Raw genomic sequence first — 20,422 nt, forward strand, 5'->3', positions numbered from 1 at the left:
GTATAATTAATTTTGTCATTTTCAAAAGATGTGAAGACAAAATTTTAACGCCATAAGAAATTATTATAGATATTTTTGAAAATATTCACTGGGCGAAATATGAAAAAATTTTCCCCATAATTTAAAAGAAGATTTTTGATATAAGGTGCCTTAATTGATAATTTATCGAAGTATAATTATATTTGTATAATATTATTCCATCTGATATAATTGAAATACAATGAATGAACTAGAATAAATTTTTTGTATGGCAACATGTAAAATATCAAAAAGAGTGCATGCTCCTTCTCTAGAGCAATCCTTGACCAACCTACCCTCTACTTCCAATGTTTGAGAGCTTCCCTGGCGTGTAAAAAATATTTCAATCATTCTTACTCCTAGTTATTTATAATTATTAAGAATATCAAACTTTTGAAGTTTAAATGAATAAGTCTTCATTTCTTCATTGTCAATTGATGTTATATAAACAAAAATAAACTCTTGAATCTTTCTCTTCCTCTCCAGTTTTTTTTTTCTGCCTAGCAACAGTTTTTATTACTCATTCTACTATTAAAAATTAGAAAGGAATGGTAAATTGCATTAGCTAGTTAATTCGTCTTGGATAAACACTTATGAGAATTCAATCTGTTCAATAATTTTTCAGGTAGTAACATGAAGGGGAGATTGGCATTAGCCAGTCTTGAATTGCTGCAATTCAAATAAACACTTATAAGATTTTTATCTGTTCAATAAAGCTAAATAGTGACAATTGTATACCTAATTACTTTGGTTATATTTTGAAGTACCTACGGCCCATAAGCATTCTATTGAAGTATTGGATATTACGCAGGATACTAATTTATTTGGAGGTAAAGTAATTTTATAGATGTTTTGTAATTTGTGCATATATTGAGCGATCTTCATTGTAGGCAAGCTAGGAGAAGGTTATTATTTTATTATCATGGGGTTGAACAAGGTTTAATTTACTAAGGTTGTTATAATAAACTTTTTATTTGTGATTAAAATAAAAAAAAAAAATCAAAAAAATATTTATTATAAATTTCAGAGGATTGTTACGGATAAATCTGTTGATAGTTTAATGTTTACTGCTACTGATTATTTGATTTACCGAACTTTAGCAATTTGTATCTTCGCATTTTCACTTTTAAAGTGGTTCATGTGTGAGTGCAAATTTTTTGGGTCATCTTCGAAGTAGGTGTATCTGTGGGAGTATCGCCGTATACAATACCCATTCAAAAATAATTATGAAGAACTGAAACTTTTTTTATCAAACCCAGGAGGCCACATCGAAAATTTTTAACTTGGGTTTTACTGATCAAAATATTCGGGCTTTTGGGTGTTTTATTTATTTTTCTGGAATAAATATCGTACTTTTAAATTCGATTTAAATTAACTAACATAAATTATAAATAACATTATTTGTTAGAATTTTTAAATCATTTTACAGACAAAAACATGGACTATACACACCCAGCATTTTGTGTACAAATGTGCCCCTCCCCCTGTGTCAGTGGAACAGACAGGCTCATACTAGTATTTAATATATAAATATTCCATGTTTCCACAATAATGTTATTTAACCTCTTATTTTTTTTAAACTATGATTATAATATACATTATTAATTTAGGTAAATACTTTTATAAAGAAGTAATCACTTCCATAAAACTTATTATAAATTAAAGAAACTGTCGGAAAAAATGCATGAATGAAAATGCAATAAACAATATCTTTTTTTAACAATTCTTAAACTAAATAAAGAGTCATTGAAATTTTTTGGATATTATTAGAGTGATACTCTCATTAAATTCACATATACCGGTAGTTGCATAAACACGTGGACTATTTGTGGCAAATAATTAAATGTGTAATAAAATTCGTATGACGTATTTTTTTGAGATTTATATAATAGAGAATTTATTCTGGTATAAAATCTAATATATTTACTGAATATAACCGCCATCCGCTGCTATGACACCCTCCAAGCGTCTGCGGAAGGCCTCGCTCACATTGATGATGTAATGGTCTTCCATGGCTGCCCATTGCTGATTGACGCTGGCCTTCAATGAAATGAGGTGATTGAGGTAGCCAAATGTTTTTGTTCCAAAATGGCATGTTGGCAGCGAGCCAATCCTGAGGCATTCCAGAGGTATGGGCAGGTCTTTCAGATCTTGTCCCTCCTTGACAAGCTTCTGGACCTTAAACACAGTAGTACTGGATAGTCCAGTGTCCTTGATTATCTCCTTGACAAACCTAACGGAGCGGAGGAGAGTGGCAACCATATAACGTTTGACCTCATCATTCATCGTAAACAACTTTGTTTAGTGCGAGTAAGAAAAACAAAAACAAAGCCAAAAGATTTACCGAGTTACTTGTGCTGGAATTTTATATTTCCGGTAACGGAACCTTGAGGTATAAGCGTTTAAAAATTAGTCCGCGTATTTATGCAACTACCGGTATATAGATATTTTTTAAACATTGGCATGGCTCTTTTTCAAGTAGATAATGCATAATTGTGCTCTTTATATTAAAAAAATGTATTAAATGGTTATAATAAATACTTTAATAGTTTGTTATAGAATATAATACACTATTAAATTTAAAGCATTAAGTTGTAACATATATTCTAATTATTATCATAGGAGGAACTATGGAAAATAATTCATATATTATGAAATGACATTTTTTAACAAAGTTGTAATACTTGAGTAACGTACAATTACGAAAAAAATAGACAAAATGTAACTAGTTTTCAACTTTCGTTATTAAAACTACGAAAATTGATCTTAATTTTATATTTAATCTTATGTTGTTTGATAGATATATTTTTATTCATAATTATTCATCTAATAGTTGTCTATTTCTGTAAAAACATACTGCGTTAATGTTATTCTAAGAGGAAACTACGTCGTATATATTACTCAAGATAAAATATTTTTCTACCTGTTATACATAAGTCACCCTAAGATTCTCTTCTTCTATCCTATAACTTAATATACTTACCCTCTTAAGTCTGCAATGAGTAGATAAATTGATATATTATTATTAAGAGCTGTTTTGCTCTTAAATTGTATTAAAATTTTATGAAAATGTCATATCATTGTATTGCTCTAAAGATATATGACATATCCTCCGGGTTATTAAAAAAATAGTGAATATATTATGTTCACATAAAATACTTTCCAATCTGCATAATAAAAAATGGATAAAGGCCATTTTTAATAGTTAGGGAAATTCAACATATCCTTTAAGTACCAAGAAACATATGTATGTATCATGTCGATTTTCTTACATATTTTCTATAGACGTAAGCAACTTCTATGAAAAAATTTGGTAAAAGAGTATCCTCCGAAGATTAATGATTATGTGTAAGTAAATCCTGAAAGCAATCAATCTTTACTTACTGTTTTTACGAATCAGCAAATAGAAGAGTGAAACTTAATTGATATAATCGTCAAAGAAGAATACAAATTTGGTAATAATTTCCATAATAAATGTAGCATCATTGCAGAAAAATGTTCTCTTCTCTGTATTTACTATAAATTTTGTTACGGAAAGAATGGATCATGTTCAGCAAAGTTATAAATGAAAAAACTTTGAAAAGAAAGATTGTACATTTTTGCTGTCCCATCCCATCCCATGCCTATTTCGTATCTTGCAACTTTTCCTTTTGAAAACAAAAAAAAACCCCAAAATCAGTTGTATAGTTAGCCAATGCTTCTCTACTACGAAATGTTTATTAAATTACTATTGTTGGGAAGTATTTGCCGCTTAACAAAAGCTCATTATAATTCAACTAAGGTGAGGTTAAGCCGTCCAACATGTTTTTAAAAAAAAGAGTAAATATTATTAATATATTAAGATGGAGCTTTTTATATCTTACTTCCTTTCAATATTGAATAACTTTAGTATTAATACAAACATATGTGCGAATGAGTTACTAACTTCCCTCTTCATATATTTTTGTATGAACATAAATTTATTTTATATATATTATGCAAATACATTATTTAAAAATTTAGGGTTAAATATAAGTTATGTTCTTTAAAAAGTTCAAGAAAAAGTGTGGGATATGCACTTCGCACAAGTTAGTAGCCACTAATTTGTGTTCATATATATGTTGCTATCATGTTTAATTAAATAAATATATGAAAGAATAGAGATCTATTTACATTGTTCTTGATTTAAAATACAAGTACTTCATTTTATCAAAATAAGTATTGAGTACCCTTACTTTTCACGAAAAGGAGAAATTTGATATCGGAGTCAATATCAATACATAATAATGTATGCACACATAATTGATACAAAACTAATATTTATCTAGAAAACTGTTGATTCTTAACTTAATCTCTAAGATGTACATACGTACAACATCGTGGTTAAGATAACTTTGTAGTAAGTAGGTATAAGTGGTGTAACTGGGAGATTAAGGGACTCTTTTTCAAAATCTCCCATTTTTTATAATATATTGTACTCACGTAGCAAGAACTTAGATAGTAGATGTACTTTCATATTGTCTATTAAAAATTTGTTAGCAATTATCTCTAACATACACAAATATTTGAAGTTACAAATATTCTTTGAAAACCTACAAATGACCCATATTAGGGTCAGTCATGCAGCCCGCCAATTTTTTTTTTTTTTTTTTTTTTTGGTATGAATGAAAAAAAATTGATTTATTGGTTGTATTGAGCTACTAATTGTATAGCAATGCATAGACAGTATTATATGATTGATAAAACGACTTAGATATGGGTAGCAAGTGTTTGTTAGGCTTCATATAATAGGCTACACCTCCAACTTTGCTAAGTTAGAGAAATCTATGTTAAATTCAAAGTTGTGCTAGCTTTGGATACACATCCTACTAATTGACGATTTTGAAGTCTCATAATAGTATCAGAAACACCCACAAAGCCATGGCCAATTTTTACACGAATTAAAGTGTTTCATCTTACCCCACAAAGCCACTTAATAAAAAAATAAACATCTTTGAAACCAATATTTTGTACCACATCATTTTCCACATAGTATAATTATGGTGTCTTATATTAACCAGGGGCCCATATATTATCCCTACTTTTTCTTCAATATTAAAATTCTAACTAACATTTTGACATGTATTTTATGAACATATACAGATTTCATTTTTGAATTATTAAATAAATAAAATTGAATCGTGCAAAACTTAAGTGATCACGTTCACAACATATATGAAACTTTTATGATACAAATGTTTGTAAATATATATGTATAATATTTTTCAAAATTGCATACCCCCATTTTTTTCTATTTGATCTCAGCTACTCAAATATGATTTTTTTTTCTCTAAGACAATGATAATATTTGCCAACGAGAGCTTAAAGTTAATTCGATGACTTCATTTTAGGGTGGACCGAAATATTTGCATTCAAATAAAGATTACACAAAAAGTCCTTATCATAATTGTATTTTAACTCATTTGTCTAATTTGAAGTATCTTTAAATAATTTAGTAAAACGTGTTTTAACTTTCCCGGTCTAGCCTTCTATATATAAGTGATAATGTTGAGTTTATCTTTCAGAATTGATAAATAATAGGACTTTATTTCATATATTAGGATTATTTTTACTTAATAGTACAATAAATTATTATTATTTTTTTTTTTTGATATGTTTTCTTTTAAGTGTTTTATTTACATTCATATATCTTCTTGTGTTCATAAACGCAACGAAGTAGAAATTGCGTTTGTTCCTCATCCACTGTAATTAAACTATGGAACTCTCAGTAAACTTTTGAAGTATATCTCAATCGTAACATTAACTGCTTTAAGCATTGTCATTTTGTTTCGGGCTTCAATCCAAGTAGAATAACTATCCCATAATGATGGTGCTTCACGAAGAAAATAATCTTCAATTTTGAAAAGAGAAAACGGTGTTATGCTTCTCACCGATATGAAAAAATATATTTTTCTTATCTGAAATCAAATTTCATTTAATGATAGACGAGTTGTTAATGAAACAATAAATAAAGTTATCACTAGATTTAAAACATTCACGCACCAAACCAAGAAACATCAAATGCTTCATTCCATGCAACATATCTTTTGCCATGTCCCGATATATTTTGAATATTATTCAAATTTACGACCATTTTTTTTTACATCTTGATCGACATCATCATTGAAGAAGAAATGGGCAGCAGCTTCATCAGTCAAATACCATTAAAGATGACTAAGTGTCTTTCAGGCAGCTTTTAATATTGTTTCGTCTAAAATACATTGAAGGCAAGGCTTAATGTATATTGTTACAATCAATAAACATTTCTAATAACACTATTTATCGTCTTTATTTATTTTAAGCACGTAACTTAATAAGAATATTTTCAAAGAGTATAATTGCTCTGAGCATCCAACGAGCTTCATGCATGGCACCGGGAGGTCTATATTTTTTTAATCATTCCACCTAAATGTAATACATAATTCTATGAGCTCTATGTAATTATCTCCAACAATTTATTTGATAGTTCACTGCGATAATATTTTAATAAATCTTCAATTTCCTAAAGTGATAGGTTACTTTGTACTACTGATCGTAAGGAGTCTATTTTGAAGGAATCTATATTTTTCCAATTATCTTTTAATTTTTGAAAGAAATGAATATTAGGACTTGTTATTACTTTTTCAATTCGAAAATACTTTTTAAAATTAATTCACGAAGATGATGACGACAAGTAAATAAAAACATTTTTCTTTGAAATTTTTGCTCCAGCAGCATAATGGCACCATTAAGACTACCAATATTTGAAGCTGAGGTATCACAGCAGAGAACTTGCAAATTTTCTTAGAGTTTCCAGTCTAGGATTGCTTTCCATATGTAAATAAAATCTGAAAAATTTCTTCTTTCATCTTCCATTTGTTCAAAGTAGGCCATTTTCCATCTCAAAGTAAAGCTACAACATCTGGTAGATTGTCTTTAAAATCAATTTTTATAGTGTTCTCCGATATTTTCTTCGATCACTCTGTATCATTTGGATGAAATATTTACAAATAGGAAATTCATGGATCCAATTAATCAATAGTTGCTTCAAGAATAAAGACTTAATTGACACCTATCTAATGCAGCTATTAAGTTTGGAGAAATAATCATATCTTAATCATTTTTTGGGTTGTTATTTCATGTGAAATTAGTTTGAACTTGTTTAGATATAAATCAGGAAAAAAATCAAACTAATTTTATGATATCTTGGAGCTCCTAGTCTGTAATTGCCTTTGAAGTTTAAATCAAACAAGGTCACAGCATTTCTGTAATTGGAATTTTAAAATGTAATATGTAAAACTTTACTATCTTCAAAATATACTAAGAATTAATGGAATACTATTATAATGAATAAAAAAGGTATTATTTATCAATTCTGAAAGATAAATTCAGCATCATCACTATAGTAAAGAGTAGGGTGGGCCGGAAAAAGTTGAAACACACCTTACTGAATTACTTAGAGATACTATAAATTAGACGAACCAAAGTTTTATAAAACACACATACATATATATATACTAATAGTCCTATGAGTTAAAATACATTTATCATAAGTACTTTTGGTTTAATCTTCTTTTGAATGTAAATTTCCCAGTCCACCCTGCAATCAAGTCATCTAGTTGACTTTAAGCTCTCATCGGCACCTATTATCGTTGTCTTAAAGAATTCTTTTTTTTATATTTGAGTAGCTAAGATCTAATAGAAATAGAATGGGGGATATGCATTTTAATTTTTTGGGGGAAAAAAAATATATATACATATGTTATATGTCTTTGGACACCCTAGTATAATATGCAAGTAAAGTAAAATTTCAACGCCATGTAAATATTTTTATCAAATTAAATGGAGTTCTATGAATTTATTTATTCAATAATTGTACATTGATTTATTTTTAATGGTCTTATGTGTGTATTTTTGTATTCCCCATTTTTTATTTTATATACAGGAAACCCGCATTATCTTAATTTCAAGAAACAAGTAATTCTAGTGAGGGAGAGAGGGCATTTTTATAGTAAATAGAGGAAAATACTTGAAACAGTCTGTTAGGCACACCAGATATATTGTTGACATAGGGATATACAGGGTCAACGGAAAGTCCTTCTAAATTAACTTTATATACCATATAGAAGGCTCCGAGATATTATGTTTAAACTGTAGTTGCGTAGAGACTATATCAAAACTACAGTTTTTAATAAAATAACAGTTTTGTGAACCACAATGGAAGCCTAGAGAGAGACTATAATCAAGGAGTACCTGAAGGGCAAATCCTAACCAGCCATCTTAAGGAACTTGAAGAGCCCGGAGGTCACCCCATGCTCATCAAGAGAACCATTTAGAAGTACGAAGAGACTCAATCTATCAAGGACAGATCCAGATCAGGCAGACAAAGGTCAAAAAGAACGTCCGGAGTCGTCAAGGCAGTCGAGGCAAGGATTGCAAGAAATCAAGGGAGGAACCTTACCAAGATGGTCAAGGATTTCAACATGAGTGCAACAACAGTAAGAGACCTTATCCGAGATGACCTTGGGATATATCCCTACAAATTGAAGAGGTAACACCATCTGCCAAGCAAGTTCAAGGCTAAAAGACTAGAGAGAAGCAATGTAATTCTTCAGAAGCTGAGGACTGGCACGGCTCCCAACATTGTATTCAGGGATGAGAAAATTTTCATTGTGGAACAGACTTTTATCCCCCAAAATGATTGGATTCTTGCCTAAATAGTGGAGCTGTAGGGTCAACAGAGTGTAGAAGCCACAGTCGGTGATGGTTTGGGCAGGCATGACTGAGACAGGGAAGCCCCCCTTGGTGTTTGTACTGGCTGGGGGGGATGATCAAAACCAAAGAGTACATCAAGACCATCCTGGAGGAAAGTCTTTTTCCTTGTGACCAACGGCACTTCCATAATGAGCCATATACCTTCCAACAGGATGATGCCTCCTTCCAGAGAAACGCACGGTGGTGTTAGGCCAATTTGAGTGGCTTCTGGGACAAGACAGTCTAGCACCCCCGACCTAAAAGTCATGGATTACTCCATGCGGTCCATTCTTGAGAGCATATAGTTGCCACTTTAGAAAAATGATTTTTTGGATATTTTAATTTAATCATAAAAACAATCTATATGTCTCTATAAACTTTATCGTTTAATATATTGAATGAGATCATACAAAAAGTTATGCCTAATTTTTTTGTTTGAGATTCAGAAACTAAAATTTGTGTAATTTTTTCCGATAATATTTTTAAAAGCATATATTGCCCCAAAAAACCTATAATCAATTTAATAAACTTGATAAAACTTACACAGTTTGATAACCCATATTATGGATCACATTTAAGTAACAAAAATAAATTTTATTAGTTCTGAAACTGAAGAGTTATGCACCGGAAACTAAAATACACCTTACATACCACAATATACTCAAGCTGTTGTTTCAAGGTATATTTACTTTACAATCTACAATCCTCTTGAATTCAATATATATTAGCGTCAAGGTGAATGATATTCATATGCGTGCCACTGTGTTGAATATAACAATGCCTTGTGTTTAGCTTCCTTTTTTGATTTGCATCAATATATTTTCTATTGGCAAAAAAATATAAAATATTTTTCTAAAGTTTAAAACCTCTCAAACTATTTCAAATATCCTGTATGAAAAAAGCTAATTTTGTTTCAAAATTGACCTTTTGAAATGAAAATCTATAGGTCAAATGCTGTAATCTTGTTGTTCAATGAAGTATATTTTATATAATTAAAGCGGAATTTATTTTTTAAGTGTAAAATGTTTGAGATAGACTCTTTGCACCATTTTGGAAAATGGCGGTTATTTGTAGGCCATAATCCTCCTTTTTGTACGGCCCTTGGAGATGTATTCAATTAAGACAGTTCCCCATGTTTACTTATTTTAAATAAGATACACATATTTATGTGTATAAGTTGATTACCGCTTTATATTGGCGACAGAAAAATATTGTGCCAAATTATCATAACTCAAATATTTACTATTAGAAATTAAGTTTGGAAGTTTCTTTCATTATGAACAATTATTTTTAGAATTTTTACAATAAAATAGATCTGAGAAATTTATTTAATCAGCTTGAATTTCTTTTTTTTTTTAATACACTTTTCAATTGCAAAAATTGTACAAAACACCATATTTTCAACTTAGTAAAGTCTCATCCCTTGATTCTAAATACGTCCTTATTTATTTTCAGTTTGCCTTATGGCCTTCAAAAAAGGCCACATATTTTTAAGATTCAAAGCATTGTGTTGAAGATTGGGATGCATTATTAGAATATATTTTAAAGTCTAATATTAAAAAATTATATAACTATTTTTAAAATGTATTTATCTTGATTTAAACTCGAGTTATCTTTGTTTAAAGTTGAAAAAATGGGGATTTTTATTCAGAAGCTCATAGCTTTTAGACGAAACTATATTAAGAAAGTTCAAAAGTATATCATATGATAGCTAAATAGAATGAACTTTAATTAAAAAAAGAGCTCCTCCCCTTCCCCCCCGCAACCAAAAAATAAGACAAGTTTATATATTTGCGTGTTATAGCTCAGAAGATAAGAAAATTGGAAAAAAGATATTGACAAAAAAAAAAAAAAAAAAAAAAATATGAGGCAATGTAACTTAAAAAGTGTGATATGAAATCCCTTTTGAGAGTAGGATCCCGAGAATCTCTTGAAAATTTATTAAACTTTGCCGAATGGCCATTTTGCCGAACGGAGACTTTGTCAAAAATTAATTGTAAATATATTTGATGAAGATTCATGCTGCAATAATTATCTACTAGAAAACTCCATTGATAAATACATCTTTTAATTATAAAGCGAAAGTTGACCTCAGAATATAGGGAGTGTCAATCAAAACTTGACCAAGTATATAAGAACTCCAGCATATTCGATCCAAAATATTATTTCATTCGCATTGTCCATTGAATCTTTATCATTGATTGATTTACTTCTCTTATTTCAACATTTTTTTTCTCTTTCTATTGTTTAAAAATGTTCCATAATGGTTTGAGCCAACTATTGAAGCGTCCTCATAATAAAATATATCTTTTATTATTAATTAGTGAAAATTTAATCATTAGATTCTTGAAAAAATATTAAAATTTTTATTTTTTTAAGTTGGAGTAACATGAACAGTTAGTATTTCAGTATGAATCAACATAAAATATATAAACTATTGTGAGGAGAATTAAAACCGTGAGCATCTTCTTGTCACTTGGTAAATAGTTTTTATATCTTCAATTTATTCGGGTTTTTTTTCCACGAATTCGTTGTCTCAAATATTTGGGAAAGGTACGGAGTCCTCCTTGAAATACACATAGGGAGCGATAACATAACAATTGCTAGAACTTAGTGAACGTTTGTTTGGAAGGGAATCTGAGGTCTCTAAAGGAATTGTCTCCCTGCCACACATCGAAAAAAGTTGGAAAGTCTCTAAAACAATTTTGACAACTTCATCTTGCGGGACTTTTAGCCTTTCCAACTCCCAGGATCTGAATCTGATAGATTTTTTTTGTGTAGGAGCGCTAAAACAAAAAAAAACAAAAATTGCGCCCACTGCAACACCAAAGACGAACAGATCAAGAAGGAATACCTGGATTTGTAAAGGGACCAAGAAGCCTGCTTGCGCTTTAGGTCTCTTATAGAGACTGTAATTGAGGCTGGAGATTATTTTATGGTATAAAATAAATCGAAATTTATGAATCTTTCAGAATCAGTTATTATTAATCTAATTTTAGGTTTGTTACGAGCGTCAAGAAAAACATAGGAAGCAGTAATTGAGATAAGAGCTTTAGTAGCTCTAGGGTGAGAGTTTTGCGTACCCGTTGTTAAATCCCTACTGACTTTGAGCTTGATAATAAAATCCCCTGCTATTATAGTAAGTCTGCTTGATATTATGGACAAGAGTTTGGAGCAAAAAAATTCAGGATCATCATTATTCAGACCATATATTCCTATAACATCAATTTGAGTGTCCAAAAATTTGCATGTGGCCTTTATGAGGTTTCCGTCTTTGCACCGAAATTCTACATTTGGAGACATTATATTTTTGATCAAAATAGTTGCTCCTCTTTTAAGATTAACTTAGTCAATATTAAAAAATGAAAAAGATGCATTACAATCCGTTAAAACAAAATTATTTTCTGAATTACATCGAGTATCTTACAATAAAATTATGTCAGAGATATCTAGGAACTTCAATTGACGGGCCCAGATTAAATTTCCGTTTGAGACTTTGTAGAGAGTTAACCATAAATGAAAAATAGAAACTATCATATTTTTCATTTGTTGCTGGGAGGAAGGATTTCTATGATTATGATTTTGAAATAAGTTTTGGAGTTGCTCATTACCTTCTGTCGTCATTTGTGATTCTGAAGCAAGTGACTTTGTATTGGAGGAAGATCTTGATCTACATAGAATAATATTTTCTACTGAAATTTACTAAAGGAGATGTTTATGAGTAGCAGTTACTCTGGACGAGTTGTTGAAGACTGTCTGAACAGAGCAATGGTCATAACAAGTGAAGAAGCACTCAAACCCAGTGTCAAAGTGGAATGTAATCGAGTTGTATTTCCAATCACATTTTACCTACAGTTACCGGGGATTTGACAGATTATTCAAAAACACTGGAACACATTAGTGAGGGATCCCACAATGAAACAAATCTTCCCATTTCCACCAATAGTTGCACTTAAACAAGCAGGAAATCTCAAAGCTTTTATCTATCAAGTGATATAATTACCAGGTTTAATGTGTGGCTCAAAAAGTGCAAAAAGGACAAATGCAATTGCTCCTCATTTCTGAATATTAGTAAAGAAGTCTGTGCAACTCAATCAAAAACTGTTGCACATATTCGTCATTTGGTTGACTGTGAGACAACTTTAGTAATATATTGCATTACGATCTCAAACCCCAATTGCGGAGCCCAATATATAGACCAAACAGGAAGAAGATTGAAAGACAGAGTGAGAGAACATATAGATTACATCAATAAAGGAGAAGAAGCTACTGGATGACATTTCACCGTTGCCCAGAAGATGCATTATATGAAAGTACAAATAATTGAAAAAAGTGACTCCAAATATGGAAGTGAAAAGATTGACCAGAGAAAGATAATTAATTAGGAAATTTAATAACAAGAGAGCTGGATTAAATGGGAAATCGCGAGGAAACTACAACCACTGGTGTATCATCGTTTCCTTTAAAAAAATTAAATTATTTAATTATCAAATGAGATAATTTTTTTATTTATAATTATCATAATCAGTTGTAATTGAAAAGGCTCCCAAGAAGGAGTGGAATATATTTTTGTATACTGAAAAAGTTTTGCTTTTTTTCTCCTATGTCTAATTGAGACAATTCATAGTATGTCTTACTCTGAAATTAATCCTCATTACATTATAAAAGACACAAAATAATCAACTTGACTTTAGATGGGGTTTAGCGACTCGTGTGTGTCGCTAAATTTCCGCCAGGTAGTATTTTAGTCTCGAGACTGAAGTGCTCCTTGGTTCATTAAGTCATTCTTTTTCCTCAAGCTATTACTATTTTTATTTTATTCTGGAAGAGGGAATATCTTGGTATTGAGTAACTACGTGTGAGGCTACTCATGAAAAGCAGAGAGTAACACTGATAATTTCTTGGGGAATATATCTACTATATTATGTAAGCAAATTTTATCGGTTCTTCGATGCGTAATAACTTTGGGTAATACTGGCCTTATTTATATTTTACATATTTGATAGAAAAACAAATTCTTTTTACTTATGACTTATAAAGAAAGGTATAGCTAACCTGATGAGCATAAAAAAAAGTATGACTTCCGTTGTTCTAAATGTATCCATTAAAAAAAATTGTTTTTGTTTTGAAACTTCTTATTACTTTAATAAACAAACTTTTCCATTTTAAGTAACAAAATTGAACGTAATTTGTATAATCACTCTAAATTTCCAATGTACACTAATTAAAAGATTCAAAATTGTTGAAATATACTGGGGTGACAATAAGTTTTAAACCTTTTTAGATTTTATATATTGAGTGATGGATTGATCGTAGAGAAAAACACTCATACTAAATATTTTAGAAAATTATAAAATATTATTCCATATTTTATAAATTATTCTATATAACTGCCTCCTTTATCGACTACCTCTATTAGACAAGATTGAAATGCTTCACATGCTGCACGCACTGTTTCACACATTTCATCTGGATTGAGGCACGGAGATGTTCCAAATTTAAATATTGCCTTCAACTCGAGATAAATTTGTACAAAGTAGTGTAGGGGGTTAAGATCTGGAATCCAAGGGGCCACATAGATTTGGCCCAAAAAAGAATATTTGGTTTAAGCCACTCTTGGCATTGAACGCTGGTATGTATTGGAGCTCTATCTTGCTAAAAGGTCGTCTTAATTGTTTTAGGTGAATTGTCTTTAAACAGGAAGGATCAAAGGCTCCAAAACATATGAAATGTAGTCATCCGTCTTCATACAGAGGACCTCCGGAATAGAAATAAAGGAAACTTATCCCCTTTACTTGAAACACATGGAAAATCAAAAGTTTTGAAATTATTCTTTGGTCTAACGATATATCTTTTGATGATTAGGCCAAGATTCGGTCGTTTTGACGATTGGATTTTGATCCAGGTCCATTTCTTGTTATACGTAAAGACAATATTTCCTCTCAGTGTGCAAAGTTTTACTTCTTTGAATCCGTTTCATCCGTGCATCTTCTGTGATATTCTGACCGTAACGAAACTTCAGAAAAACCATCCCTGGGCCTTATGGATGATTCAATTCATCAAAGTCCTTGACACGTTGATCTCCTTAGGTGTTTTTGCCATTGATCTTCTGGGGTTTCTGTATATTTTAAATTTAACTTCAAGACGTTATTCGGGTTCCAAGCAGACCTTGAGCGTCCACTTCTTGGTTTATAATCAACATTTCTAGTCTCTCCAATCTTTTTAACGTTATATTTAACGGAACTGAGACTGATTGAAGGTATCAAAATCTGATAAATTTGAGGGGATGATTTGCCAGCACAATGATGACTCTCTACTGCTCTTAATGCATCTTGACTTTCAAAATATATTTAATGAGGGACTGAACTTAGATTGCATAATAACCAATTAGATTGCAGGTAGTAATTACCGCTAAATCTAAGAGGTTTAAGACTTTTGGACACCCCTGTATATATTCAACAATTTTAAATCTTTGAACAAAGTATACAGCATAAGTAGAACAACTTTTAGGATATAATAAAATTTCCTGATTTGACACATTTATTTTCGAGCTGGGTTATATTTGCAATAAATAATAAAAAAATATTAAATATTCTAATAAATCACTCTTACATTTAATATATTTGCCTCTTTAACGAATAAAAAAATAAGTAAATATAATTGAACATAAATATAAATTCACATTTTAAGTATGTTTTTGAACAATTAAAAACATTTAAAAAAATTGTTATTACTTAATGTTTACAAAGTTAACATATATTTTAAAAATAGGTATTTGATATTTAAAGTTACATATTAGAACTCTAAAAAAATATTATTAGAACTGGAGTGCGGTGAAAGTCATAAAAGAAATATTATAATTTAAAATTTTTAATCAATGCTTTTTCGGAGAGGAGATGATGTAAATATTGCATATCCCAATGGGGGGTCGGCCACCTGTACAGTGAGATTTCTTAAAAGTCTTTCCTCAGCTTGAATGGAATATCTCTCATCATCATCATTTGTCAGATAGAGTAACTCCAGATTAAGAGATGCCCAAAGTCCGTGAACAAGCTCTGAGTTAAGTTTACCAACATAGACATTAGCTATTTGAAGGCTCAACAGCCTTGAACGATATAGTGTATTTTTACTCCTTCCTTCAACTCCCTTTAGACTAAAGAGATGAGGAACTTCTTTAATAATGGAGTCATTCCATTTAAGCTCTGACTCATTTCCCAAGTACCAGTTATTGTCAATATCCTTAATTGCTTCAATCAGATCTTCTTTCGAATCACTTATGTTGTTATAAAATATTTTTTCATCTAGAGCTAGTTTGATGGCACATTTAAATGCAGGAGTAATTATTTTGGAGATAAGGTTGTCAGGAAGTATGAGATTCGTGAAACGTGAATGAAAAGCATTTACAAAGAGATTTGGTCCTTTTGATGTAATATCAACGTTACTCTCATAAATAGAGCCAAAACAGCCACAAAGTACGTGTTTATAACAATCTAAATTATAATTAACTTGATCCTCCTGAAACTCAAAAAAGTTGTACAAAATTAATGAAAGCCATTCTTCATCTATGTCGGAGTATATTTCTTCTCTTCTTATGGATGAAAGGGATGGGAAATGAAGCCAGTCCATTGGGGGAATAGGAAGGTCTTTACTCTGAGTGAAACTAATTTGTATTGGAGTTTTTGGAGGAGTAATTGACGTAAAATTCCCATTTATCTCCTTCTTTGGAACCCTTGACTGATTTTCAATTCCACCTTTAGTGTAAAAATAAAACAAAGGAAATAGGCAAGTTAAACTTCAAAAGAAAGGAAAATGTGTATTCTTTACATTAAAATTATTTTCAATTTCAAGATATTTTATGCAATTATATATACTTTAAAGGCTTATATTCATTTATGTATGTAAATAAAATTACCGGGAATGAAAATGTTTTCCAATTGTAGTATTATACTCTCTTCTGAGTTTCGGTTATTTTTAGATGAACCAATTTCTTCATTCAATATTGGTGGTAAAAGTCCTTTTCGTTTAGAGGGTGTTAAAGGTAAATCATCAATTTCAAAATCACTCACTTCGTCTATAGCATCATCATCTACAAATGTGGGTTTATGCGTCTTTATATAGGCAGATTGTCGCAGAGTTTCAACCCAAGTTGACTCATTGGATGGTGGCCATGAATCCAAGTTGATGGCTTCTACACTTTCACTTCGAATGAAAACTCCTCCAGGTATCTTATTAGCAGATTCATTGGAATGGGACTTTCCAGTCTCTTTAAGATATTTTAGTAAATACCATATTAAAGTTTTCAGATATAACTCTGCAACAAGCTTCAATGTGTCACTTGCTTCGATTATTCCAGTTAAAACATTCTTTGTATCAGAGTACGTTTTTACCTAAGTAGTTGAACAATCAGTTGATTGAATAAAAGTACTTGAAATGAATCTCAGATACATCATATGATGTTATTTTATAATTACCTCTATGGAACCAATGGGAGTGAGACAATGAAAAGCGAATCTGTTGAATAAACTTGGTTTGTCTTCTTCGAAGGCAATTCGGAATATGTCATCAATTCGAGTAGCTTCTAAACTGTGGCAGCTTGTATGCTGCAATTCTGTACCTTTGACTCTATAGTAAGCATATCCGTTTCCGCATTCTAGCACAGTTGTCCACAATATTTTATCTTCATAACGTGCTAAAAAATGATCACCTGGTTCATATGGATACAGCTTTCCACAATTTAATTTAGAATGAAGAGATGTTAAAAAGGAGTCATGCATTTGTTCGTAGTAAATAGCATCAGAATCAGAGGAAGAGTGTGTTGGTGCATCTGGCCAGAAACGTCTACTCCTAGGATATGCAATGCCAAATATTGGAAGAGAGAAAAAGGCATATAGAGGGCATTGTAAAATAGAGGAAATGATTGCTAGACATAATAAGAATGGGGATATTAGAATATTCAATTGAAATAGACATCCAGCGTATGATCGCTTTGAAGCTCTTTCCTCCAAAGAAGAAACTGAGCACACTGCAACAAAATACAGCTTCTTACTTAGTAAAACTAGCCTGTCTCTTAAAAATCCAATGATGAGAAGCTCAGTGAAAACGTTGAGTTTGATTGGAATACCCTTCTTGAGATTGAAGAAAGTATATAAATGATAGATGGCTAGCTCACTTAGTGCAAATCCTGTGTATTGCCAAATATATCGCAATATTCTGATAAGACCAATGGCTTTAAATATTTTTGAAACCATGTTTTCCATGGTTTCTTTATCATATTTTAGAAAAAATAGGATTTTGAGATAAGTCAATAGATAAATGGGAAGTAAATATTTGATCAATATATTTCTAATGTGTCTTATTACAATCTTAAGTATTGATTCTTTATCATCTTTGATGGATATAGTACTGAACGAAGGCTTGGAAAAATAAAAAGGGCTTCTTAATATACCAAAGAACATGAAAACATCATCAACAGAGTTAACCATACCCAAAATACATGTCAAAAGGATATTTGTCCATCCCAAATAGTGAAGTATAATTCCAGCTCTTTGTTGATTTGAGGTGATGTCGATAAAAGAAAATGCAATTGTTAGTATTAAAAGTAAAAAGAATACTGAATATTCTTTCAAAGCTATTAATTTTTTGATAGCTTTTATTTTATAGTTTGAAACTGGAAATATTTTTGATGATATTTTTTTAGATATACACTGTGTTAGGGATATAATAACTCCTAAAATATCAAGACTCAAAATGAATCCTATGATGGATGCTAATACAAATGTCCATTTTGGATCATTTTTCATATTAAGATATATAATAACAAACTCTAATGATGAAAGTACTAAGTATATTATAAAACGTGGCCATGAACTAGTTGCTGTTCCACCAAAAGCATGGATTTGTATTTGCTCTCCCATCCACAATAGGAGAGGCTCTACAGTGGGAATCATTCCGGTAATCCAAAACAATGGGAGGCAACAAAATATAATATAAGAAATTTGATCCATACTATAAAAAGGGAATATTCGTTGTGGAAGTGAAATAATGACGGCCACCAGAGGTCTTGATATACAGGATATTTCAAATTGATCTAAAGGTCTAAAAATGGAGGTCTCAGGGTTATTTCCTACAAGTAAACTAAATGAGGCATTTAATGAACTAAACCAAGCAAAAAAAAGAATGAGACTTGCGTGATGGGGAAACAATTTTATGACATAGTCCTTTAGAAGAAATGAATATATCCAACAACTATAAAGACCAGCGATCAAAGCATGGATTATTATGTTTAGTTTTTGCTTTTTTGGAATCAGAAAATAAGTGGGTCTTCCATCTTCATTGATTTGGTTGTTACATTTCCTGTTACCAAGAACGTAAAACAATGTTGCTGTCAAACCAAAAAACACAACATTTGAGACACCCACGATGATCTCTTGAAAGCCTCCTTCAGCAATAAGTTCAGTTATTATGTGAATTATAGATGGAATTATGTAAATTACAATTTGTAGACAAATGGAAACACAGAATACATTTTTTGGAGGAATACAAAGACCCCCCAAAAATGTTTGAAACAATCGACGAAAAATAAAGTTTTTTTTGTAGTCATTTATTAGAGGAACGTCTACTGTCATTTCTTTTGTTTATGTATTGCTGAATAAGTAAAAAAATGTTACACTCTACACTTTACAAAGTAAAAGAGGGAACTGTACCATGAACTACTGAAATATTCATCAGTTGTGTTTAGAAAGCAGGTAGAGTTTTGTACTGTAGATACAACTTGGCCTATCGTTGTTATCAAGGTTATTTTTCTCTTTGATTGAAAGGCAAATACATATTTTTATTTATATACCTTGATAGCAACAACTGCTACATATACTCTTCAATTACTTTTATTATACAAACAATAAGCCTTATTTCTTCAGACCTCGCTTTTTCCTTGATGCAAAGGTTGAATAATGAAAACAGAAATACTAATCGATTAGTTCATTAGGGAGATGGGGTACAAAAAAAAATATATGTATACTTTTAAAATCTACATTAAAAAAACATGGTTCGTCTATCTGTATGAATTTATGAAACCCAGTCACCGCTGCACTGTACTTAGTTCTCTCTGATATAAATCACAAAAAAAATGGATATAAAAAATAAATGTGGTCGAAATAATGAAATATTGTAGGCGTGTGCACTGTTTCTGTTTTTGTTTTTGGTACTGATCTCTTATGTCTATAATAATTTATGTGCATTTTCTAAATATGATGAGATTTGAATCAAGTATTATCACTGGTATGTTTAAATGAATTTGTTTGTTTTTATTAGTGAGCGCTCTAATGACAAAAGTACTCATCATATATATATATTTTTCTTTGTAAACTCTATTATTATTCTTTAATTCTTGAGGAGAGAACTCATACAAATTGATAACAATATTGAGTAGTTACGGGTAAATATGCGCATAAAAAAGGGAGAGGATTTTTCGGGGAGTTATCTTCTATATTATTACAGCAAAAGTTACCTTTTAGCCAACACTTTATTACTCCAGCAATGCTGGATACTACCGCTAATTTTATCATAAGCTAATACAATTCAAATTCATCTACGCCATTTTGTCCAACTAAACCTTTAATATGGTAACTAAAATATATAACAAACAAGATATTAT

At 30.6% G+C, this 20,422-nt stretch overlaps 1 protein-coding gene and 1 long non-coding RNA gene across 3 annotated transcripts in view; one reads left to right on the forward strand and one right to left on the reverse strand.

The window, feature by feature from the left end:
• Window positions 1-619: 619 nt before the first annotated feature.
• The window catches only part of LOC139906904 (uncharacterized), a 50,981-nt gene continuing 31,178 nt past the window's right edge, over window positions 620-20,422 (forward strand). The window contains exon 1 of one of the 2 annotated variants that reach the window (XR_011783081.1): window positions 620-848. This is a non-coding gene — a long non-coding RNA (uncharacterized lncRNA). The remainder of the gene's footprint in view (window positions 849-20,422) is intronic. The other variant, XR_011783080.1, reaches the window with a different exon arrangement.
• On the reverse strand, window positions 15,309-19,474 carry LOC121128324 (pecanex-like protein 4). Its single transcript, XM_040723910.2, has 3 exons — window positions 17,241-19,474; window positions 16,682-17,156; window positions 15,309-16,520 (listed from the first exon to the last, which is right to left on the reverse strand). Exons 1-3 carry the CDS (start codon window positions 19,392-19,394, stop codon window positions 15,640-15,642), a joined length of 3,510 nt encoding a protein of 1,169 aa, XP_040579844.1. The 5' UTR covers window positions 19,395-19,474; the 3' UTR covers window positions 15,309-15,639.

This window comes from Lepeophtheirus salmonis, chromosome 13, assembly GCF_016086655.4.
Source record: "Lepeophtheirus salmonis chromosome 13, UVic_Lsal_1.4, whole genome shotgun sequence".
Taxonomy (NCBI): domain Eukaryota; kingdom Metazoa; phylum Arthropoda; class Copepoda; order Siphonostomatoida; family Caligidae; genus Lepeophtheirus; species Lepeophtheirus salmonis.